Genomic DNA, 25,478 nt, shown 5'->3' with positions numbered 1-25,478 from the left:
ATGAGCAGTCTGTACTTTATTTATTTAGTGAAGGTTAATACCAAATTTGCAAGTAGCTCTGTCAATATGAACTTTTGAAATATTGTAAAACACTTTCGTATTCAATTTTTGTTCCTGCATTGCAGAACTCAAACCACTTAGCAAATGGAAACTGTTCTCAAAAGGAAGTTCCTGGCAGTGCAGTACCCAGCACAAGTGGAATCAGGACCATTTCTACTTCCCCTGGACCCTCTCAGAATCGGTCATTGCCCAGACCAAGTGTGATACCTGAATCTTCCAAAAGGCAAAAACTTTCCTTCAGTATACAGCCTTCCAAGCAAGGAACAAGACAAGCTCCGACTCAGACCAACCTGCATTCTAGTCCATTGGAGAATTTATACAAAACTCCTTCCAGTGTTTCCCATGCTAATGTGTCTCCATCTACCTCAGGAACTTCAGCCACCGGATCTCCGCCCTCTGCTCCAACTGCTTTAGCCATTGTAGCTGCTCAGCCAGTTGCATCCAACACTGCCTCTTCTCACTTAATGGTCAATGGTCAGTCCAAAGGATCTTCCAGTTCTTTGGTCCCTTATAATGAGGAATCTTCAGAGGACTCTGATGAGGAACCTAAGAGCTTGATAAAAGAAAATGGTTATGTGAAAGCTATAAATGGTACACTTAATGGAACTAGACACTGTACACATCTCAAAGTAAACTCTTCATCTATAGCCACTAGTGACAGTTGCCATTCTGAGAATCTGCCTGAGAGAGTTATAAGTAAAACTGATGTGCACAGGGAAGTGGGTGATCGTGACAAGAATCATCAGATCTGCGAATCCACTGTTTCTCAGCTGCAGTCCCTGACTTGTTCTGCAAATGGATTATCTACTACAAAGGAATCATCTGCAGATAAAGTAAGTAGTCTGAAGAGTTAGATTTATTTAGTTATACCTGTTCTTTCTAACCCTTTTGAGACAGTTGCTATTCATTTGTCTCCTCTTACTGACTGCATAGTTTCATGTAAATGTCTGGAATTTAAAAGATTCCCACTGATGCACATTCAACAACTGGATGATGATTATGTCCACTTTCCTGAGAAGTCCAATTTGTGGTTCTTGCTTTAAGAACTTAAAGTAAAAGGATCCGATAAAGCATGTTTATTCAGTCCTGTTCAGTAGATCATATTCAGGAATATTATGTTCTGTTGTCGTTATTATGTTTGTTTGTAACCATCTTAAAACGAGCATATTGTGCGGGACATGGAATGTACTATATAAGTATTGTACAAGAGCCTGGGTGCAAGATACACCAGGAGGTACAAAAGATGTGTAGGAAAGGCAAAGTTACAGTGATCATAGGGGATTTTAATATGCAGATGGACTGGAAAAATCTGATCAGAAGTGGATTACAGAGAAAAGGAATTGAGCTATAGGGAGAGGCTGAACAGGCTGAGGTTGTTTTCCCTGGAATGTCAGAGGCTGAGGGGTGATCTTATAAAGGTTTACAAAATTTATGAGGGGCAGGGATAGGTAAATAGACAAAGTCTTTTCCCTGGGGTCGGGGGATCCAGAACTAGAGGGCATAGGTTTAGGGTGAGAGGGGAAAGGTATAAAAAAGACCTAAGGGGCAACTTTTTCACGCAGTGGGTGGTATGTGTTTGGAATGAGCTGGCAGAGGAAATGTGGAAGCTGATACAATTGCAACATTTAAGAGGCATTTGGATGGGTATATGAATAGGAAGGGTTTAGAGAGATATGGACCAGGTGCTGGCAGGTGGGACTAGATTGGGTTGGGATATCTGGTCGGCATGGACAGCTTGGACTGAAGGGTCTGTTTCCATGCTGTACATCTCTATGATTCTGTGAAAGGAATTTGTGGAATATCTACATGAGCAGGTGAAGGTCTGGCAGATGGAATACAATGTTAATAAATGTGAAGTCATCCATTTGGCAGGTGTATCGGTAAAAAGGATTATTACGTGAATGGTAAAATGTTGCAGCATGCTGCTCTGCAGAGGGACCTGGGTGTCCTTGTGAATGTATCATATGGTCTGCAGGTATAATAGGTAATTAGGAAGGCAGAGGGAATTTTTCCCTTCCTTGCTAGAAGGATTGTGTTTAAAAGCAGAGAGGTTACGTTGAAGCTGTATAGGGTACTGGTGAGGCCACACCAGGACTACTGTGTACAGGTTTGGTCTCCTTACTTGAGGAAGGATGTACTGGCACTGGAGGGGTTGCAGAGGAGGTTCACTAGGTTCTTCCGGAGTTGAGGGGGTTGGTTTATGAGGAGAGACGGAGTGGACTGGGATTATATTTGTTAGAATTTAGAAGAATGAGGAGGGATCTTATAGAAACGTATAAAATTACGAAGGGTATAGATAAAATAGACGTAGAGAGGATGTTTCCACTGGCAGGTGAAACTAGGACAAGAGGGCATAGCCTCAAAATTAGGAAGAGCAGATTTAGGACTAAATTGAGACAGAACTTCTTCACCCAGAGGTTTGTGAATCTATGGAATTCCCTGCCCAGTGAAGTAGTTCAGTAGATGTTTTTAAAGCTAAGATGGTTTTTTAAAAAAACTATGAAGGAATTAAGGGTAACGGTGAGAGGGCAGGTAAGTGGAGCTGAGACCAAAAAAAGATCAGCCATGATCTTATTGAATGGCAGAGGAGGCTCGAAGGGCCAGATGGCCTATTCCTGCTCCTAGTTCATGTTATGTTCACTCAATTAGATTTTTGCCAGAAGATGGCAGCACACACATGTTTTGGAGTCTTTCTATTTAATTTTGCTGGACAATATAGCTTTCATAATAGCTGATACCTATGCAAAATGTGCCAACACTGAGGCTTTAACTGCCAGAAGTTTAAACTATGTATAAGTAAAAGCATGTTACAGTCTAGAAAATACAAAGAATTTGATCAAATGAGTCAAAAGTGCGACTAATTTTATTTACAATCCTTCCAAACACAATAAATTACATCCTTTCAATGCAACTTAATTTTCAGTTTTCATCACTATCTTACATTTGTTGGGTACCAATTTCTTTTGTAGCTTTTACAACATATATAGTTGCAGCAGATGTTTCTGCATTGTTTTAGTATTTCCATATTGTATCATGAAATGAAAAGATGCTGAATTTTAAGCTCATGTTCTCAAGACTTAACTAGCAAGAAGAAAACATTACCATAAAATGCAATTTCACAGGAGCATGTACTTTAAATGGTTTATTCAACAAAGTAGGCAACTATCAGTTTTATTTGAAGTGAAGTATCGCATTTTGAATTAATGTTCGGTCAATAATTGTATGACTAATGGATGGGAAACTGTATGCCGAATTTTTAAATTAATTGTAGCATTGTGCTGTAACCATTTTTTTTGTTAATCTGTTATGCACCCTTGAGTTTATTGCTTTACTCTAGTAGTCTATAAAGGGGTTCTTTGGCATCCCTCAATCTGGGTTTTTCATACCAGGTAGGCCAGATCATATTCAGTATGTGAGCCTTCCATGGAAGCTTTCATTTAGAAGGGGAAAAAAAACATATTTGTTTTTCGTAGAGAGAAGTCATAATGTGTTTATTGAATGAAAGGATAAGGAACTGAAATCAACAAATGCTAGAGATCACAGCAGGTCAGACAGCATCCATAAAGAGCGCCCTGAAGAAGGGCTCCGGCCCGAAATGTCGATTTTCCTGCTCCTTGGATGCTGCCTGACCTGCTGTGCTTTTCCAGCACTCAACTCTGATCTGCAGACCTCACTGTCTCCATGAAGAGAGAGCAAGCTAACTTTTTTGAGATTAGATGACTTCATCAGAGCTGAAGTGAGAAGTGTGGAGGGAACAGCATTGATGCTGTAGTTTGAGGGAGGGGGAGGTGGTCTGGGAGTAGTGGGTGTAGGGTGCTGGTGGAGAAAAGATGTTGATAGTTAAGGTTAAGTGATAAGAATGTGAGAATGGCAGAACAATGTGGTGTCTCCTGCCAGACTTGAAAAGACAAGACAGTCCCATTGGTTTGGGGGGAGAGGATATGATAAGAGAAAGGGAAGAATTGGATGTTGATTCACAGTTCGAAGATGTTGAATTCAGTACGATATTAAGTCCAGAAGGCTGTAAAGTACCTAGTCTTAAGATGAGATGATGTTCCTTTAGTTTGCACTGTGATTCACTAGAACACTGCAGCATGCCTAGGACAGCCATGTGAGCAGGATGCTGTGTTAAAATGAACAGCCACGGGAAGGTCAGACTCTTGCTTGCGCACAGACTGAGCATGTTCTGCAAAGTGATTGCAGTTCTGCAGTCTGATTTCTCCAATGTAGAAATATTGGGTGCAATGAATACAGTACACAAGATTGGAGGAGGTAGAGGTGAAATGCCACCTCACCTGGAAAGATTGTGTTTAAACCCTTGGATGGTGAGCAGAGAAGAGGTGAAGGGGCAGGTGTTGCACATTCTGTGGTTACATGGGGAAGTGGGTGGTGTTGGTGGTTGTGGATTGGGCCGATGCTGCCAGACCTGCTGAGATTTTCCAGCAATTTCTATTTTTGCTTCTATTTTGCAGCATCTAGTTCTTTTGGGTTTTATGTAGTAAAAACAAACACGATCCTGGAGGGAATAATCCCTATAAAATGTAAGCAGGGGTTTCTGCTGGAGTTGTCTGAAATGGTGGAGAATAATCCTTTGAATGCAGAGGCAGGTGGGATAAAAAGTGAGGACAAGGGAGCCCTATCACGCTGTTGAATGATAGGAAGGGGCAAGGGTGGAAACACAGGTGATAGGTCACATGCGGTCGAGGGCCCTTTCAAAGGAGAAGGAATGTGTTTTTTTTTTGCTAAATAAAACCTGAAAATAATGCAGATGTTGCAAATCAGAAGCAAAAACAGAGGTTGCTGGAAAAGCTAAGCAGATCTGAAGAGAAAGCAGTTAACATTTTGGGTCTGGTGACCCTTCGTCAGAACTGATGGTAGCTAAACAAAATTTCGGTTTATATGCAGAAGATAGAGTGCAGGGCATGAGGTAATGAGTAAATAACGGGTGGGGATGGAGCCTAAAGTGAGAAGAGCAGTTGAATAAACAAAGGAGTGGATAACTATCTGTCTAAGAGGGTGAATAGCTGTTAATAGAGAATGTTAGTGGCTAAGAATAGGTAGTGTGTAATGGCAGATTGTGATAACAAAGCTTGGTGTGTGGGATAGGGAGCTAGGACATGGAAGATTTCAGGCCCTAAAATTATTGAACTCTATCTTGAGTCTGGAGGGCAGCAGGGTCCCCAAGCGGAAAATGAGGTGTTCTTTCAGCTTCCGCTGAGCTTTGTCGGAACACTGCAGCAAGTCTGATGTTGGCCAGAGAACAGGGTGGTATGTTAGTGTGAAGCATCTGGAAGCTCGGGGACTTTTTTTTATAGCCAGAACCAGTCTCACGGTCTATGCTTTGTTTCCCAAAGTATCGGAGACCACATGGTGAGCAGCAAATGCAATACACAAGATTGTGTGAAGTGCAGGTAAAGTTCTGCTTCACCTAGAAGATATGTTTGGGCCTTTGGATACTGAGGAAGGAGGAAGTAAATGGGCAGGTGTTACACTTTTGGTAGCTGAAGGGGAAGATGCTATGGGGAATGTTTTGGGAATGAAGGAAGAGTGGATAAGGGTGTCCCAGAGGGAGCAGTCTCTGCAGAAGGCAAACAAGGGAGGGTAATATGTGGGTAGAATTTGGAAGCAAAATCAATTAAATTTTCCAAATCCAGTCTAGAGCAGGAGCAGCACCTCTGATATCATTGATATATCAGAGAAAGAGTTTTGGGTGAGGGCCCAATATAGGACAGGAACAAGGAATGTTCCATGTACCCCACGAAGAGGCAGGCATAACTGCAGCCCTTGTGGTTGGCGTGGCCACCCCTCTGACCTGAAGAAAATGAGAGGAGTTAAAAGCGACATTGTGGTGAAGACGAGTTTAACCAAGTGGAGGAGGAGGGTGGTTGTGGGTGGGGACAGTTCATGCCTTTGCTCCAGGAAGAAGCAGAGTGCCCTGAGATCATTCTCGTGAGGGATGGAAGTATAGGGTGATTGCACATCCATGGTAAAGAGAAGGTGGCTGGAACCTGCAACCAGTGTCTCGTCAACAGTTCTCAATGAACAGATCGAGTGCAAGTAAAAGGCCAGAGGAAGGGGTCCAAGTGGAGGGGAGAGTGTTGGAGTTGGGCAAAGGAGTCTGTGGGATGGGAGAGGACTATTGTCTAAAGAAATGGGCATGCAGGCAAAGAAGACGGAAAAGAAGAGTTCGATGTCATGTCGTTCCCGGAGTTCATTAAGGTGCGGATGCAGAGGGATAAAGCTGAGACTTTTGCTGAGTATGGAACATTCAGCATCAGAGAGTAGAAGGTTAGGAGGTATGGTGAATACCAAATAGAGAGAGAAGTGGAGGAGGGGATGGAGTCAGAGGGAAGGGGTGGGGAGGAAGTTACTGAAGGGCCATGGGATCTGAGTTGTTGCACCTTGTGGGCCTTAATGCCTGAAAGGAAACGGAAAAGTTTTTTTGTTAGCACAGCAAATGAGCTGGAGGATGGAACTGCAGAGTGCTGCAGCCCTGAGCCAGCGTGATGTGATGCTGTTGGAGAGAAAGGGTGAGAGTGTAAATGTGACGCTGCATGGCACCGTGTGGATCTTGGGATGTGGCGAAAGCAGCTGTCTGTGGAACGTTGAACGTTTCTCTTTAACAACAGAGAATGGGAGAAATATTTTTATACGATTACAGTTATAGAAATAGCCTGAGTTTAAGGCTGTGGCAACAACTTTTTAAATTTATTCATGGGATGTGAGTATTGCTATCTTAAATCAGCACTTATTGCCCATCCTTCAATTAAAAGTCAGCCACATTGCTGTGGTTCTGGAATCACGTGTAAGCAGAACCAGGTAAGGAAGGCAGGATGTCCTTTTAGGAAAGGATGTGAGTGAACCCAGTGGGCTTTTACAATAATCAACAGCGATTGACATGGTTGTCATGAGGCTCAAGTATTTATTCCAGATATTTTATTGAATTTAAATTCCACCACCTGCTGTGGTAATTTTGAATCCATGTGCCCAAAACATTAATCTCAGGTTCTAGATTACCAGTCCAGTAACATTAGCACAATGCCACTGCCTTCCACTATCGGCCATCAAATTCTGAGTAAATGGAGGGTAAATGATAGTTTCCATGTTTTAATTGATTTACGTTTTGTGTAATAATGTTGCCTCCTACCAAGTATAATGATTTCCATTATTTTCTTATTTAGAAAATTAATAGTAGGAGTAGGTAAAGGCAATTTTGCTCTGAGCCTGCTCGAACATTTCTGTATCACGACTGATCTTTTACCTCCACTCAATTTCCTTTGTATTAAAACAGCTAACAAATTTAGTCAATGTGTTCTGTTCACTCACATCCTTTCCTAAAGGACATCCTGCCTTCCTTACCTGGTCCTGCTTACGTGTGAGTCCAGAACCACAGCAATGTGGCTGACTTTTAATTGAAGGATGGGCAATAAATGCTGATTTAAGATAGCAATACTCACATCCCATGAATAAATTTTAAAAAGTTGTTGCCACAACGATAAACTCAGGTTATTTCTATAACTGTAACAGTATAAAAAATTTCTCTCATTCTCTGTTGTCAAAGCATCCGTGATCCTCAGGTAGAATTTGCAGCATTTATTTCAGTCCCAAATGGTTGATCTCTTATTCTGAAACACAATCTCTAGTAGCCTACATCAAACATCAACTCTGAGTTTTACATGTTCCAATGGTATGATCAGTCATTCTCCCTAATTCTGGTATGAGAATGACAAGAGAACCATAATTATCATTTAAACTCCAATGGTATTGTAATAAACATACCAAATGGTTGCTGTGTTCTGAGCTATGTATGAATAATGTTAGTGAACCCAGTGGGCTTTTACAATAATCAACAATGATTGACATGGTTGTCATGAGGCTCAAGTATTTATTCCAGGTATTTTATTGAATTTAAATTCATTTAATTAGTTATAAGTAGCTTGCATATGCAAGCTTGGTTCGATCTATATTTCCATGACATGAAGTGATCTTTCCCTTTTTAGTTTACCTCTGCCAAGATACACTAACTGGAATGGCCCAAGCATGAATGCCTTGGGAGGTATCATTCCTGATTCTAACATTGTACTTTCTCTTTCTAATCACTATGCATTGGTAAATTTCTGCCATGCACATAAAAAGCAGATTATATTCTGGTATAATTATTGATCCTTTAATACTGTTAAGATTCATTTAATAATTATTTCTACTATCTTATCATCCCAGATTAGCACTGTTCCTCTAATTCCAAACACGGAGAAGATAACACAGATCTCCACAAGCAGTATAAAGCAGGAGAAAGCTTCAGAAGAAGTCAGGTAAATTCAGTGCTGCTAAATTGCAGTATTTATATAAGAACTACTGGAGTCACATTGAAAAGTAGATTTATAAACTTAGTTCGTAAAGATTAGCTTTTGATGAATATCGTCATTCTGGTGAGGTGGGGTGGAGGGGGAGGGGGGAGCAGTCAGGTGGGAGTGAGACAGAGAGGAAGAGGTCCCCATATTTAAGGAAGGATGTGCTGGTCTTGTAGGGGATTCAGAGGAGCTTCATAAGAATGATCCTGGGGATGAAGGGCTTGTCATATGAGTTGTTGAGCACCCTTGGTCTGAACGCAATGGATCTCATTGAAACTTACAAAATACTGAGAAATCTCTATATGTGGACATGTAGATGTTTCAACTAGTAAGAAAGATTAGTATCTGAGGGCACAGACTCCGAGCAAAGGAACAATCCTTTAGAACTGAGATGAGGAATCTCTGCAACTAGTGGGTGGTGAACCTGTGGAACTCATTTACGCACAAAGCTGTTGTGGTCAATTATTAAATGTCTTTACAACAGAGATACTTGATTAGTAAAATTAAAGGTTATGGGGAGAAGGCAGGAGAATGTCCTTGAGAAACCTAGCAGTCATGATCGAATGGCAGAACAGACTCAACGGGCCACATGGCCTCATTCTGCTCCTGTATCTCATGACCTAATTGCTGAGAGATTACAGAACTCTAGAATGCAGAAGTTTCTGGGTGTCCTAGTGTATGAATTTCAAAAGGGAATAAATCTCCAGGACCTGATCGTTTGTATCCCAGGACATTGTGGGAAATTAGGGAGGAAATTGTGAGCTTGCTTCCAGAAATATTTATATCATGTGTAACTATGGGCAAGGTGTCTGATGGCTGGAAAGTAGCTAATCTTTTGCCTTTGTTTCAGAAGGGATGTAAAAAGAAGCCTGGGAACAATAGACTTGTGAGTCAGACTTCAGTGGTGGATAATTTGTTGGAGTTGATTGTGAAAGATAGGATTTACATGCATTTGGAGGGGCAAGGAATGATTAAGGATAGTCAACATGGTTTTGTGTAAGTGAAATAGTGTGTCTCAAATTTGATTAAGTTTTTGAGGAAGTAACCAAGAAGGTTCAGAGACATGGCTGTGGAGGGACAGGAATGGTTATTGCAGATTCTGGGATTTAGATGTTTCAGCTAGAACAGAGAAGATGGTAGAAGAGGCGGGGTGTGGCATTGTTAATCAAGGGTGGTATTACAGCAGCTGAGAGTATGTTTGAGGACTCGTCCGCTAAGGTAGTTTGGGCTCAGGTTAGAAACAGGAAAGGAGAGGTCACCCTGTTGGGATTTTTCAATAGGCCTCCGAATTGTTCTAGGGATGTAGAGGAAAGGATAGCAAAGATGCTCCTCAATAGGAGAGAGAGAGAGAGAGAGACAGGGTAGTTATTATGGGGGCTTTAACTTCCCCAATATTGACTGGGAATACTATAGTTCATGCAGTTTAGATGGGTCAGTTTTTGTTCAATGTGTGCAGGAGGGTTTTCTGACACCATATGTAGACACCAACAAGCGGCGATGCCATATTGGATTTGGTACTGGAGAATTAACCCAGCCAGGTTTTAGATTTGGAGATAGGTGACCATAATTCGGTTATGTTTACAATAGCAGGGATAGGTATATACTGCAGGGAAAGAGATGTAACTGGGGGTAAGGCAATTATGATGTGATTGATTAGGCAAGATTTAGGATACAGAGGATGATGAAGGAAACTGGAGGGGATGAACACTCTTGAAATGTGGATCTTATTCAAGGAACAGCTACTACGAGTCCTTGATAAGTATATATCTATCAGGCAGGGAGGAAGTTGTCAAGAGAGGAAGCCATAGTTTACTAAAGAAGTTGAACTTTTGTCAAGAGGAGAAAGAAGGCTTATATGATGAGGCGTGAAAGCTCAGTTAGGGGGCTTGAGAGTTGTAAGTTAGCCAGTAAAGATCTGAAGAGAGGGTTAAGAAGAGCCAGGAAGGGACATGAGAGGTAGTTGGCAATTAGGATCAAGGAAAACCCTAAGGCCTTCTATAGGTATATCAGGAAAAAAAGAATGGTGAGAGTAAGATTAGGGCCAATCAAAGATAGTAGTGGGAAGTTGTGTGTGAAATCTGAGGACATAGGAGAAGTGTTTAATGAATACTTATAGTCAGTATTCACATTGGAAATGGGCAGTGTTAGTGAGAATACAGAGATCCAGGCTACAAGATTAGATGGGATTGTGGTTGACAAAGAGGAGGTTTTAACAATTTTGGAAGATCTGAAAACAGATAAGACCCCTGGGCCGAATGGGATTTATCCTCTGATTCTCTGGGAAGCCAAGGAGGAGATTGCAAAGCCTTTGGCTTCGATCTTTATGTCATCATTGTCGACAGGAGTAGTGCCAGAAGACTGGAGGATCTCAAATATCGTTCCCTTGGTTAAGAAGGGGAGTCTGGACAACCCTGGTAATTATAGGCCAGTGAAACTTACTTCAGTTGTGAATAAGATATTGGCAAAGGTGGTAAAAGATAGGATTTATAATCATCTGGAAAGGAATAAGTTGATTAGGGATAGTCATCGTGGTTTTGTGAAGGGTAGGTCGTGCCTAACTAACCTTATTGAGTTCTTCGAGAAGTTGACAAAACAGGTGGATGAAGGTAATGCAATTGATGTAGTGTATATGGACTTCAGTAAGGCGTTGATCAAGTTCCACACAGTAGGCTATTGCACAAAGTAAGGAGTTACGTGATTGAAGGTGATTTAGTGATTTGGATCACAAATTGGCTAGCTGAAAGAAGACAGGGTGGTGGTTGATGGGAAATGTTCAGCCTGGAGCTCAGTTGCCAGTGGTATGCCGCAAGGATCTGTTTTGGGGCCACTGTTGTTAGTCATTTTTATAAATGACCTAGAGGTGGGCATAGAATAATGGATTAGTAACTTTGCAGATAACACTACAATAGGCAGAGTTGTGGATAGTGCCAAAGGATATTGTGGGTTACAGAGGGACTTAGATAAGATGCAGAGCTGGGCTGAGAAGTGACAGGTGGAGTTTAAAGTGGAGTTTAATATGGAAAAGTGTGAGATAGTTCATTTCGGAAGAAGTAACAGGAATGCAAAATACTGGGCTAATGGTAAAATTCTTGGCAGTGTAGATGAACAGAGAGATCTCGGTGTCCAGGTGCATAAATCCCTGAAAGTTGCCACCCAGGTTGAAAGGATTGTTCAGAAGGCATATGGTGTGTTGGCTTTTATTGGTAGGGGGATTGAGGTTTGGAGCCACGAGGTCATGTTTCAGCTCTACAAGACACTGGTAAGGCCGCATTTGGAGTAATGCATGCAGTTATGGTCACTGAATTCTAGGATGTGGAAGCTTTGGAAAGGATTCAGAGGAAATTTACTAGGATGTTGCCTGGTATGAAAGGAAGGTCTTACGAGGAAAGGCTGAGGGAACTGAGGCTGTTTTCGTTGGAGAGGAGGAGGTTGAGAGGTGACTTAATCGAGACATATAAGATAATCAGAGGGCGAGATAGGGTGGAGAGTGAAAGCTTTTTTCCTTGCATAGTGATGGCTAACACGAGGGGACTTAGCTGTAAATTGAGGGGTGATAGATTTAGGACAGATATCCGGGGTAGTTTCTTAACTCGGCCTGCCTGCAACAGTGGTAGACACGCCTACGTTAAGGGTATTTAAATGAGCATTGGACATATATATGGATAATTATGGAACAGTGTAGGTTCGATGGGCATCAGATTAATTTCACAGGTCAGAGCAACATCGAGGGCCAAAGGGCCTGTACTGCGCTGTAATGTTCTATGTTGATTAGGGCAGAGCAGTGGACATGGTTTACATAGACTTCAGTAAAGCCTTTGTCAAGGTTCTGCATAGTAGACTAATTAGTAAAGTTAGATCCACATGGGGTTCAGGGTGCACTTGTCAATTGAATACAAAATTGGTTCAATGGGAGGAGACAGGGGCAGGTTGTTTTTCGGACTGGGCACCAGCCACCTGAGTGTTCCGCAGGGATCGTATTGGGTCCACTTTTGTTTTGGATGTGAATATAGAAAAGTATGGTTAGTATGTTTGCAATGACATTAAAATTGGTGGTATAGTGGACTGTGAAGAAGGTTGTCTAAGATTATAAAGAGATCTGTTGGGGCAATGGACTGAGGAGTGGCGGATGGGCTTTAATTTGGATAAATGCAAGCTATTGCATTTTGATAATACAAACAAGGACAGGACTTACAATTAATGGTAGGGTTTCAAATACATAATTCTTTGAGGTTTGTGTCACATGTAGACAGGGTGGTTAAGAAGGCATTTAGCACATTTGCCTTCGTCACGCAGACTTTTGAATATAGGATTTGGGACATGATATTAAGGTTGTACAAGACATTGATGAGGCCTCTTCGGGAGTACTATGTGCAGTTCTGGTTGTGTTATTAAGCTGAAGAGGATTCAGAAAATATTTACTGGGATGTTGCTGGGCATGGAGGGTTTGATTTATAAGGAGAGGCTGGGACTTTTTCCACTGGAGCATAGGAGGTTCAAGGGTGACCATACAGAGGTTTATAAAATGGTGAGGGGCACAGGTAAGGAGAATGGCAGGTGTATATTCCTTGGATTGGAGGATTCAAGACTTGGGCGGGGCAGGGGGACATATTTTTATGGTGTGAGGAGAAAGATTTAGAAAGAACCGGAGGGGCAACTTTTTTTTTACATAGAGGGTGGCTCGTGTGTGAGTGAACTTCCAGAAGTAGTTGTGGGTACAGTTACAATGTCTAAAAGACATGTTAATCAGTGTATGAATAAGAAATATTTGGAGGGATATGGGCCAAGCACAGGCATGTGGCACTAGTTTAGTTTGGGATTATAGCATGGACTGGTTAGACTGAAGGATCTGTTGTTGTACTATATGACTCTAAGTTATTCATCAGTTATACCAGGTATTGTTGAGCCCGTATCTCTAGAGTACTGTGTAAAATGTTTAAGGAAGAATGTAAACGTATTGAAAGCAATTTGGAGAAAGTTTACTAGACTAATACACAAAATGGATGGATTGCCTTATGAAGAAAACTCCACTTTGGTTTATATCTGCTAGAGTTTAGAAGTGTGAGGTGGCTTGATTGAAAAGTATGCAATCCTAAGGAGTCTTGACAGATTGGATTAGGTTTAAAAAAAACTAAAACTAAGTCTCAATCTCAAAATAAAGGGTCATCCATTTAAAATGTGAAATTGTTTTTCTAACATTGTGCTGTAAGTCTTTGGAGTTCTCTTCCTGAAAAGTCAATGGAAGAGAGAGACTTAGAATATTTTTAAGGCAGAAGTAGGTAGGTTCTTGATAAACAAGAGGTTGAAAGGTTATCTCGGTGGTTGGGAATTTTGAATAATCAGATAATACATGTATTTTGTGAACGGAAGAGCAGGCTTGAGGGGGTGAGTGGCTTACTCCTGCTCTGCATTTATATGTTCAAACGTTTATGGTTTGATGGTCCCTTTTGGGAATAATCATGTTCTTAACATTTCAGTATTATTGTCAGACCAATCTGGTTGATGTGACCATTGCACAGAATAGTTTAATGTAAATATGAAATCGTGCATGCAAGAACCTCAGTACAAACCAATTTCATTTAATTGTTCAATAAAGGCAAAATATTGCAGATGCCGGAAATCTAAAATAAACAGCGCTGGAGAAATGCAGCAGGTCTGGCAACATGTCTAGAAAGAGAAACAGTTATTGTTTCAAATCCAATATGACACTTCTTCAGAACTGAAGAGTCATAATAGACTTGAAATGTTAACTCAGTTTTTTTCTCTCCACAGATGCTGCCAGGCTTGCTGAATTTCTCCAGCATTCTGTTTCATTGAACTGTTGATTGAGAAAGTGGGTGGTCCACTGGGTGGGTGGTCTATTGGCCAGAGAGTGGTGATTAATATCATGCCTGCATTTATTTAACTTTGTCTTCATGTGTTTGAGAAGTTTTTTTAAGAAATCAATAACTTTTTTTTCTGTTTCAGGGCAAATCAAAACAAATTGCTAATGTCTTCTAAAGCCAGTTCTGCAATAAATCATAGTGGGGGTGGTGGTGATGCAGACACAGTACATACATACATGGCTGACAAGCAAGCAAATCCACTGGTCTCTCCACTAGAAGAAGCCACTGATGGGCCATCCACATCATCCACAGTCAATCCTATTAAAAGCAACAGTGAACTTCAGAAAAATATTGCTGAATGTTGTCATGTTAACAGTAGTTCCCATGACCAAAGTCCTGTCCACAAAGTACAAGCAATTCCAGAAATTACTGAAACCCAAGAAAAATTAAGGCCTAATCTGGTCAAAGAGGAGATGCAGACTGGTGACCATAAGACCAATGTTCATTGTTTTGAAAATAAGCAATCGAGTCAAGATCTAGGCAATAAGGTGCCAGAATTGCAAAATCACAGTAATAACCCTCAATCTAATAACAACCAGGAAAGTATTTTGGAAAATGAAAGTCAATCTTGTAAGGAACACTCCTATAGGGGGAGGACTAATCAGGATGATTTACATTGCATCAAAAAACCTCAGTCTGGTAGGGGAACAAATAACGAAGTCAAGAACTGGGTAATTGAGGAAAGTCGTCAACCTGTCAACAAAAATCAATATCACGAAAACGAACCAAGTCAAGACATACAGCAGAAACCAGAGCAGCAACCAACTAATTTTGTGAAATCTCCCATTGGGGAACATTTGAATGAAAATAAGAATAGCATTTCAGAACAGGATAATACTTACAAGGACGTCTGTCTTATGTCACCAAGGAAAAATATAGCTGGTCCAGAGGAAAAGCGGGTTCAGGTGAAAGAAAACTCAACTTTCGTCGATGTAAAATCTCAATGTAGAGAAAGGACTGGTGCAGAAAAGAATAGACCTTTACAAAAGGATAGTTATAAGGGTGAGTCTAATTATAGACACAGATCTAGGGAACACAAAGACAGAAGAATGCACCAAAATGCAAGGGAGTTTGAAAAATCAGCAAGTTGTAATTACAGGAATTGTTCCCACAAGCAAGATTATTATCAAGACGGTCGCATTGATAAATATAGAAGAAATAATGAGTGTCCAGCTGATAGGCAAAACTACAGTAATTCAAAGACAAGCTCATTACTAGCTTATTATCCTTCTCAAGATAGGTTTTACAGAGAGAAATATAATTCTGGCTCAAATGGAAGGACTTGGAGCAGTCAGTTTGAATATAATGGACTGGAACACAAATATGAGCATAAAAGGAAACGTAATAACAGTGTGAATGATGAAGGTGATCCTGAAAGGAAATGTAAAAAACTGCATCGATCATCTGAGGAGAGGAGAATGAAAAAGCATAAAAAATCAAAGAAAAAAAAGACATCAAAAGACAAACACAGAAGTAGAGACCACAGGTACAATTTGAAGCTTGTTATTGTAGCTTTTGTATTCATCACCACCTATATCAGTATAAAACGGGTTTTAAATGTTTCAGAAACTTCCTGTGGCTACACTTCTACATTGTTCACAGATTATTTTGAAGTCATTTTAATTTTTATTTATTTATTACCTATAATCAAGTTTGCTTGCGCAGGTCTGTATTTGTGATATGGCTGGTGGAAGGTTAGAACCTCTCGGAGCCTCTGCGGTACCAGAGCCTTTGCTGCATTTTTGCAAGACACACTGTTGATTCTGTCCATCTGTAAATTGGCTGAGAATAAGGTGATCTCATTAATGCTCATCCTCAAGATTGTGCATCTTGGCCAATACTAGAATACAGAGAAACCTCGATTATTCAAGTATCGAATTATCCAGAATTCGATTAACCGAACAAAATACTGCCTACCCATGTCCTTTGGAAAATTGAAATTCCTCTGTATCTTGAATATCTTAAGTTCTGTGGATTTAATGATAGAAATAATTGGGACTAGAGCCATTTTCTTTTTCTCCAGTCCAATATTGGCATCAAGCTGCCATGATATTGGTTGACTTTCAGGGTGAAGCTCCTTTGGCTTTCACCACACAATTTGTGTAAACTCCAAGATAGATAAAGGATTCCTAACTACTAATGTGATTTTCATTTGCCAGATCGCATGAGACTCCCATTGCTCTGAGTGAGTACCAGCAAGGTTAAGACATCTGTTGGATTTAATTATTGTTGGAGATTTGTGACTGTAGTAGCAGGCCACTTTTGAAACTTCCTTTTGAAGTATTATAATTAAGTATTTAAAATGAAATCAGTTGTGAGAAATTTGCGATAATAGCATGTAATTCAGAACAAGTGACTGTTGCAAATCTGAGGTTTTGATTTTAAATGTGTCATTAGCAGCAGCTACACTGCCAAAAATTTGAAAAATGGCCTTTTTTTCCTCAGTAAACTTTAAGTAGACAGTGCAAAGTTTTTCTTTTGTATTTTCTGCAATTTTGCCATTCACTGATTTATAAAATCTGCATTTTCAAGGCAACAACCTTTTGGTGCATCTGAGGCAAGCTGTGACATTGATGAAAGAAAGCACAGGAAAAAGAAGAAGAAGAAAAAAAAGAAACGGCATCACAGTGACAAAGACAGCCATTATCAGAAAGAGCATTATCATTCCAGGAAACATCATAGCATGAAATCACCTCATGCCAGTAACAAATGGGGAAGGTTCTGTGAGTCAACTCGAGGTACCTATTCTGAAGATAAGATGATGCATAGAAATAAAGAAACAGGTGGTGATCAAATTCCACAGAAAGAAAAATTGGCACATTTGGACACTAAGCTAGATGGCTCCCATGTCCACAGCAAAGGTAGGGTGCAGTGAAGAGTTATGATCAATTTTGGTAAAATATGGCATTGGTCTTAATTCTGAAAATAGAGTTCATGCTAGTTTGATTTTGTATTATCTCAATATTGGACATTTCATTAACACCAAAGTGCGCTCAATGGATAAAATTTCAATTAATATATTTAATTCAATTTTAAATATAACTCTATTGTACTTCAGTCATAATGTAAATATTTTAAGATTAGCCTTATGCAACAATATTAATATTTGCAGTTAATCTGCGTTTTTTCAGCATACATCTACTTAGTTATGCATCTAAAGAACGACTTGTCATCATTGATGTACCCCTGTGGCAGAGAGGCCACTTGGCTTCATTCCTGAAAATAATACACTTGGTGGATGCATTTGTTTATGAACCTCATGAAGTAATATGAAAATAAGCAGGAAGCACAACTTTGTCTTATGTTCACAAATTGTGCCAAAGCTCTTGACACTGTCCAGCATATTGCTCTATGGAAGACACTTGCACACTTTACATCCAAACTTATGTTACTAATAAGACAGCTATACAGAAATGGCTGTGATGAGTTAGTGATAGGCATACAAACCAATTCCAGTTTGAGAAGGGATTCATATAGGAGTTTCTGCCATCACCCATGCTGTTTAGTATGGGAGAGAAGGTAAAGACAATGGTGCAAGAAGACTTACCATAGAGATGTGTCAGTCTCATAAGAAGTTTTAGAATGTGAAATCTCAGGTATGTAGTTGACAACATACATCAACAGAATAAAGAGAGCGCTCGGAACTATGACAAGCATAGTCAAAAGACACAGTGAGTCTTTTGAATGAATATAAATGAGGTAAACGACTAGTATTATGCTTCTAGATGGCAATAGAAAAGTCAAGATTATAAGTGTTGAGAGACAGTTAGCAAATTATTTATTTATGTGTTCATTAGATGAGGAAGTCACTGGCTAGGCCAACATTTATTGCCCATCCCTAATTGTCCAGAGGGCAGTTAAGAGTCCATCACATTGCTGTAAATCTGGAGTCACATGTAAGCCAGACCAAGGAAGGATGGCAGTTTCCTTCCCCAAAGGACATTAGTGAATAAGATGGGTGTTTCCAACAATCGACAACGGGATTCATGGTCATCGTTAGATGCTTCATTCCAGATTTTTGAATTCAAATTCCACCATCTGCCATGGCAGGATTCGAACCTCGGTCTCTGGATTAACAGTCCAGTGATATGACCACTAGGCCAGCACCTCAAGTGATTGATAATGAACAACAAATTTGGTTAAGAATTAAATTCTGGTTGATTAGTTAGGACAATAAGCATAACCAGTGACTTTAGTAGAGTCTGGAAGTTCATAAGCATGACACTGAAGAAACATCTAGTCAGCTGACCACCACGGAGTGTTGGATTACATAATTCCAAGAGTTGGACTCTGAGGAAAGTGGATGAGAGAACATTATTAGCTTTTGAAATGTGTGTGACAAAGGATGCTCAGAATTAACTGGATGGACAAAGACACAAATAAATGGGTTAGATCAAATGTAGAAGCTCAATAATTAAGAGGTGGTAAGTGCAGTTAGAGAAAGGTTGTGAAGTACAGACACTAGAGACGGAGACCCTACAACCTTATACCAGCAAAGATTGAAGAAAAAGCCAAGTGTAAAAACAGAAGACAGGAGAAAAATCAGGAAAATATTGAAATGTGAACTGAGGGAGGCCTGAATGAAACCAAAGTGAGAGAATGCCAATCATCTCACTAAGCCTATGGTTAAACCAAACAAAATTACTCTTTGGAGTCCTTATTTCTGGCATTAGAGATACAAAAACAGTAAAGCAAACAGATTAACCAAATTTTTTTAAATATTCCTTGATTAGTGCTCCATCTGGTGTTGCAAGAACTAGAACTATTTGAAGATTTGTGCTAAATTCTGTTTGCTTAATGTTAATTCCAAAACCACTGTTGGAAACAGTGGGATACCAATAACAGACCCAGTACTTGTCATTCTCTCCCTTATCATAGTGCAGGATACGGAAGTAATACTCTTTGTGGAGTATTTGAGGCAGGCTCACAAAGTTTTTCAGAGGAGCTAGGGCAAGAGAGGACAGAATATCAAAAAAAAGGCAGGGCGGCACAGTGGTTAGCACTGCTGCCTCACAGCGCTGGGAACCGGGGTTCAATTCCAGCCTCTGGCGACTGTCTGTGTGGAGTTTGCACATTCTCCCTGTATTTGTATGGGTTTCCTCCCACAGTCCAAAGATGTGCAGGTTAGGTGAATTGGCCATTCTAAATTGCCCATAGTGTTAGGTGCTGGGATAAATGTAGGGGAATGGGTCTGGGTGGGTTGCTCTTCAGAGGGTCGGTGTGGACTTGTTGAGCCGAAGGGCCTGTTTCCATACTGTAGGGAATCTAATCTATTCATAAGCAAATACTACAGCTTGCCAGTGCCCCAACTAAAGCTGCATTTGTGAACCAATATCAAACAGTTTAGTCAGGTAGAAAGACATTTGTGCACACACTGGACTAGATTTCCTGAATGCGTCAGCAGTATTGGCTACATTAAATAACTCTAGAAAGCAATGATAGTAAGTAATCCATATTTTCAGAATAAGTAACTACGTGAAACTATATTGAATAAATTTTATTTGTAATGTTTTTAAGCTGAGATGAAAATAGCCAACCAGCCCATCTCTGATGAAGAAAAATAGACTGGGCCTAATTGGATTCATTTCCTAGGTCATGTTCAGGAGACTGTCAGTAATCAACTTAAGATTGTACTTCAGAATGTATGAGTAGTAAAGCTGGTTTCATTTGTAGCTTAAAGTAAAACCTATACCAATGTCAAATTAGTTTCATGTCTACCTGGTGTTCTATGCATCTTTTTGAAACAGTTGATTATCCACTGCCTGCCCCAAATAAAAAACATTAGTTTCAAATTATTTGTCATCATTATTTTTAAAAAGTTAACTTATTACAATATGTTGTTTGTAAAGCCAATGGAACTGTTTGATTATTGTACTAAATTGTTTCACTTATCATATATTTAAATCCTGGATGCTACTTTCTCTAATGATTCCTTATTGCTGTTTAATTTCAGAGGAATTGTTGAATGAGCATAATGGAAGCTTAAATAGACATCTTTTGGACTATGTTGGATCAGGATCTCTTTCTGACTGGTCCAAGCAGAGATTGGAAAATGGAAGTGATTCACATAAACCCTATTCAAAATTTGATAAAGAACACTGTAAGCCTATTGTTATGTTAACATTTGACATTAGTGTTCCTCAGTATTTTTGCTACCGTATCAGTCCTTAGCTGAGAGGTTAGAATTGTTAAGTCTGCGCATGAGAAGTTCAACACTTCTTAAGGTGATCTGCTGAACAATACCAGCGTTAGTAAGAGAAGCAACCTATTCTTGTTAATTGAAACAAAGCAAAATACTGCAGATGCTAGTAAAACTCAGCAGTGTGGCAGCATCTGTGGAGAGTAAGTGAGTTAACCATTCAGTCTGACATGACACCCCTTCAGAACTGAATCTCTGGGGCAGTTTGTTAAAATGCGATATTTGCATTGCTAGAATTTGTTACTCATGTCCCTTAACCAAAGGAGAAAGTGAGGACTACAGACGCTGTAGATCAGAGCTGAAAATGTGTTGCTGCAAAAGTGCAGCAGGTCAGGCAGCATCCAAGGAGCAGGAGAATCGACGTTTTGGGCATGAGCCCTTCTTCAGGAATGAGGAAAGTGTGTCCAGCAGGCTAAAATAAAAGGTAGGGGGGAGGGGCGTTGGAAATGCAATAGATGGAAGGAGGTCAAGGTGAGGGTGATAGGCCGGGGTGGGGCGGAGATGTCAGGAAGAAGATTGCAGGTTAGGAAGGCGGTGCTGAGTTCAAGGGATTTGACTGAGACAAGGTGGGGGGAGGGGAAATGAGGAAACTGGAGAAATCAGAGTTCATCCCTTGTGGTTGGAGGGTTCTAGGCGGAGGCCACATCGGGTGCAGCGGATGCAGTAAATGATGTGTGTGGAGGTGCAGGTGAATTTGTGGCGGATATGGAAGGATCCCTTGGGGCCTTGGAGGGAAGTAAGGGGGGAGGTGTGGACGCAAGTTTTGCATTTCTTGCGGTTGCAGGGGAAGGTGCCGGGAGTGGAGGTTGGGTTGGTGGGGGGTGTGGAACTGACGAGAGAGTCACGGAGGGAGTGGTCTTTTCGGAACGCTGATAAGGGAGGGAAATATATCCCTGGTGGTGGGGTCCGTTTGGACGTGGCGGAAATGACGGCGGATGATACGCTGTATATGGAGGTTGGTGGGGTGGGAGGTGAGGACCAGTGGGGTTCTGTCCTGGTGGCGGTTGGAGGGGCGGGGCTCAAGGGCAGAGGAGCGGGAAGTGGAGGAGGTGCAGTGGAGGGCATCGTCGATCACGTCTGGGGGGAAATTGCGGTCTTTGAAGAAGGAGGCCATCTGGGTTGTACGGTATCGGAACTGGTCCTCCTGGGAGCAGATGAGGCGGAGACGAAGGAATTGGGAATATGGGATGGCATTTTTACAGGGGGCAGGGTGGGAGGAGGTGTAATCTAGGTAGCTGTGGGAGTCAGTCGGTTTATAGTAAATGTCCGTGTTGATTCGGTCGCCCGAGATAGAAATGGAGAGGTCTAGGAAGGGGAAGGAGGAGTCTGAGACGGTCCAGGTAAATTTGAGGTCGGGGTGGAAGGTGTTGGTAAAGTGGATGAACTGTTCAACCTCCTCGTGGGAGCACGAGGCAGCGCCGATACAGTCATCGATGTAGCGGAGGAAAAGGTGGGGGTGGTGCCAGTGTAGCTGCAGAAGATGGACTGTTCCACATATCCTACGAAGAGGCAGGCATAGCTGGGGCCCATGCGGTTGCCCATGGCTACTCCCACGTCCTCCAAACCAAAGGAGTAGCCATGGGCACCTTTCCATTTCTATCTCGGGCGACCGAATCAACACGGACATTTACTATAAACCGACCGACTCCCACAGCTACCTAGATTACACCTCCTCCCACCCTGCCCCCTGTAAAAACGCCATCCCATGTTCCCAATTCCTTCGTCTCTGCTGCATCTGCTCCCAGGAGGACCAGTTCCAATACCGTACAACCCAGATGGCCTCCTTCTTCAAAGACCGCAATTTCCCCCCAGACGTGATCGACGATGCTCTCCACCGCATCTCCTCCACTTCCTGCTCCTCCGTCCTTGAGCACCACCCCTCCAACTGCCATGAGGACAGAACCCCACTGGTCCTCACCTCCCACCCCACCAACCTCCATATACAGCGTATCATCTGCCGTCATTTCCGCCACCTCCAAATAGACCCCACCACCAGGGATATATTTCCCTCCCCTCCTCTATTAGCGTTCTGAAAAGACTACTCCCTCTGTGACCCCCTCGTCAGGTCCACACCCCCACCAACCCAACCTCCACTCCTGGCACCTTCCCCTGCAACCGCAAGAAATGCAAAACTTGCACCCACGCCTCCCCCTTTACTTCCCTCCAAGGCCCCAAGGGATCCTTCCACATCCGCCACAAATTCACCTGCACCTCCACACACATCATTTACTGCATCCGATGTGGCCTCCGCCTAGGAACCCTCCAACCACAAGGGATGAACTCAGATTTCTCCAGTTTCCTCATTTCCCCTCCCCCCACCTTGTCTCAGTCAAATCCCTCAAACTCAGCACCATCTGCCTAACCTGCAATCTTCTTCCTGACCTCTCCGCCCCCACTCTGGCCTATCACCCTCACCTTGACCTCCTTCCATCTATTGCATTTCCAACACCCCTCCCCCCCTACCTTTTATCTTAGCCTGCTGGACACACTTTCCTCATTCCTGAAGAAGGGCTCATGCCCAAAACGTCAATTCTCCTGCTCCTTGGAAGCTGCCTCACCTGTTGCGCTTTCCCTTAACCAAAGGGCAGTTAAGAGTCAACCACATTGTTGTGGGACTGGAATCACATGCACACCAGACTAGGTAAGGATGACACATTTCCTACCCTAAAGTCACTGATAATCGTCATGATCGTGGTTACTGGAACTAGCTTTTGTGTTTTAGATTTGTTTTATTTGAATTGAGCCAGTGGTTCCCAGGTTATTTATTCAAGACTGCAAATTAGGTCCAAGAGAGTGTTGCTGAACAAAGAGACCTTGGACTGCAGGTTCATAGCTCCTTAGAACGTAGAACATAGAAATACAGCGCAGTACAGGCCCTTTGGCCCTCGATGTTGCACCGATCCAAGCCCACCTAACCTACACTAGCCCATTATCCTCCATATGCCTATCCAATTCCCTTTTAAATGCCCATAAAGAGGGAGAGTCCACCACTGCTACTGGCAGGGCATTCCATGAACTCACGACTCACTGAGTAAAGAATCTACCCCTAACATCTGTCCTATACCTACCATTCTTGAAAGTGGAGTCGCAGGTAGATAGGATAGTAAAGAAGGCATTTGGTATGCTTTCCTTTATTAGTCAGAGTATTGAGTACAGGAGTCGGGAGGTCATGTTGCGGCTCTACAGGACATTGGTTAGACCACTGTTGGAATATTGCATGCAATTCTGGTCTCCTTCCTATCAGAAAGATGTTATGAAACTTGAAAGGGTTCAGAAAAGATTTACAAGGATGTTGCCAGGGTTGGAGGATATGAGCTATAGGGAGAGGTTGAATAGGCTGGGGCTGTTTACCCTGGAGCATCAGAGGCTGAGGGGTGACTTTATAGAGGTTTATAAAATCATGAGGGACATGGATAGGATAAATAGACAAAGTCTTTTCCCTGGGGTGGGGGAGTCCAGAACTCGAGGGCATAGGTTTAGGGTGAGAGGGGAAAGGAATAAAAGGGGCAACTTTTTCACGCAGAGGGTGGTACGTGTATGGAATGAGCTGCCAGAGGAAGTGATGGAGGGTAGTACAATTGCAACATTTAAGAGCATTTGGATGGGTATATGAATAGAAAGGGTTTGGAAGGATATGGGCCAGGTGCTGGCAGATTGGACTAGATTGGGTTGGGATACCTGGTCAGCATGGACAAGTTGGACCGAAGGGTCTGTTTCCATGCTGTACATCTCTATGAGTCTATGGCTATTATTAGTCTAGTGATATTACCCCTATGTAACCATCTTATTTTTAAAAAAAATCTTCAAGCTAGCCTTCAGTTGCCTTTCCTTAATCTTTTATAAAACACCTGGAGGCATTCTGTATGGTAAAGGCATTACATAAGTTAAGTGTTGCTTAGTTGGGCAACAGGAGCTGTTTTAATGGTTTCAATTCAGATCATTTGAATTCAGTAAATTTGAACTGAATAGATTGAAAATCTTGATGAAAACCATTGAATTGAAGCTTACCTCTTAAAAATGATATGTGACCTAAATTGCCAGACTGTTCAGTAAATTTGAAGTATGCAAAAGTTTTAAGGTTTAATTGGCAATTCGGTAATGTTTTGGTTTTTATTGCACACTTTTTAGTTTTAATGGTCACTAAATCTCCTTGAAGGAAAGGAATCTGGAGAATCTACAACTCAGCCTCTGGTAAATGTGGCTAATCATTTGGGTCAAAGACTAGAAACCAAAAAACCCAGAGGATTGCAAATCTTAGCAATTACCTGCCTTGAGTTGTTATGCTCCATCATGGGTTTCTTCAAGACTGAGGCAGAGGGTGTGGGCAGTTTGAACCAAAGGGTCTGTTTCCATGCTGTACATCTCTCATTCGGTGTAGTCTCTCAGAATCAAAGGATATGCATAATAGAAGAGAACATGGCAGCCATGATTATATTGAATGGTGTCTCAAATGGTCAATTCTTGTTTGTTTCTTACTTAAAGCATAGAAAGAAGCTGTTCACTTAATTTTGATAGGTTTCTGTTGCAGTTCTATAAGCTTTCACTTACAGTTTGATTTTTGATTTGTTACAATACTCTACCAGGGGTTGTCAAACTTGTTTAATGGTTCTTTTAAAATAGTGAAAGGAAGCCAAAACGCGCACTGCTGGAGAAACTGTCAACATTTGAGGAGAGAAAGCAGAGTCAACATTTCAGATCCAGTGACCCTCCTTCAGAACTGATAATAGCTAGGAAAAGGTGGTATATATGCATAAGACAGAGGGTGTGGGGCGAGACCTTTGGGGAGATGCAACACATTGGCTGACTGCTTTGCAGAACACCCATGTTCAGTCTGCAAAATGACCACAAGCTGCACTTCAATACACATCTGTGTTCCCTGGCCAAAATTACTGTATCGAAGCTCAGTGAATTGGATTGAATTGAATTTATTGTCACGTGTATTGAGGCACAGTGAAAAGCTTTATCTTACAAGCGATACAGGTAGAT

The 25,478-nt window shown here is 41.5% G+C and overlaps 1 protein-coding gene across 6 annotated transcripts in view; it reads left to right on the top strand.

Annotated features, from left to right (window-relative positions):
- usp42 (ubiquitin specific peptidase 42) overlaps positions 1 to 25,478 on the top strand; it is a 105,218-nt gene that overhangs the window by 69,252 nt on the left and 10,488 nt on the right. For 5 of the 6 annotated variants that reach the window (XR_011954941.1, XM_072559796.1, XM_072559798.1 and 2 more), the window contains 5 exons: positions 126 to 893; positions 8,281 to 8,372; positions 14,376 to 15,779; positions 16,826 to 17,154; positions 20,247 to 20,393. Coding sequence is in view for 5 of the 6 variants with exons in the window: in XM_072559796.1 (XP_072415897.1) it covers positions 126 to 893; positions 8,281 to 8,372; positions 14,376 to 15,779; positions 16,826 to 17,154; positions 20,247 to 20,393 (2,740 nt within the window). In the remaining variant the exon portion in view is untranslated. The remainder of the gene's footprint in view (positions 1 to 125; positions 894 to 8,280; positions 8,373 to 14,375; positions 15,780 to 16,825; positions 17,155 to 20,246; positions 20,394 to 25,478) is intronic. The other variant, XM_072559800.1, reaches the window with a different exon arrangement.

This window comes from Chiloscyllium punctatum, chromosome 40 (assembly GCF_047496795.1).
Source record: "Chiloscyllium punctatum isolate Juve2018m chromosome 40, sChiPun1.3, whole genome shotgun sequence".
NCBI classification, from domain to species: domain Eukaryota; kingdom Metazoa; phylum Chordata; class Chondrichthyes; order Orectolobiformes; family Hemiscylliidae; genus Chiloscyllium; species Chiloscyllium punctatum.
Note: the sequence above shows the minus strand (reverse complement) of the source record. Positions and strands in the feature narration are given on the sequence as shown.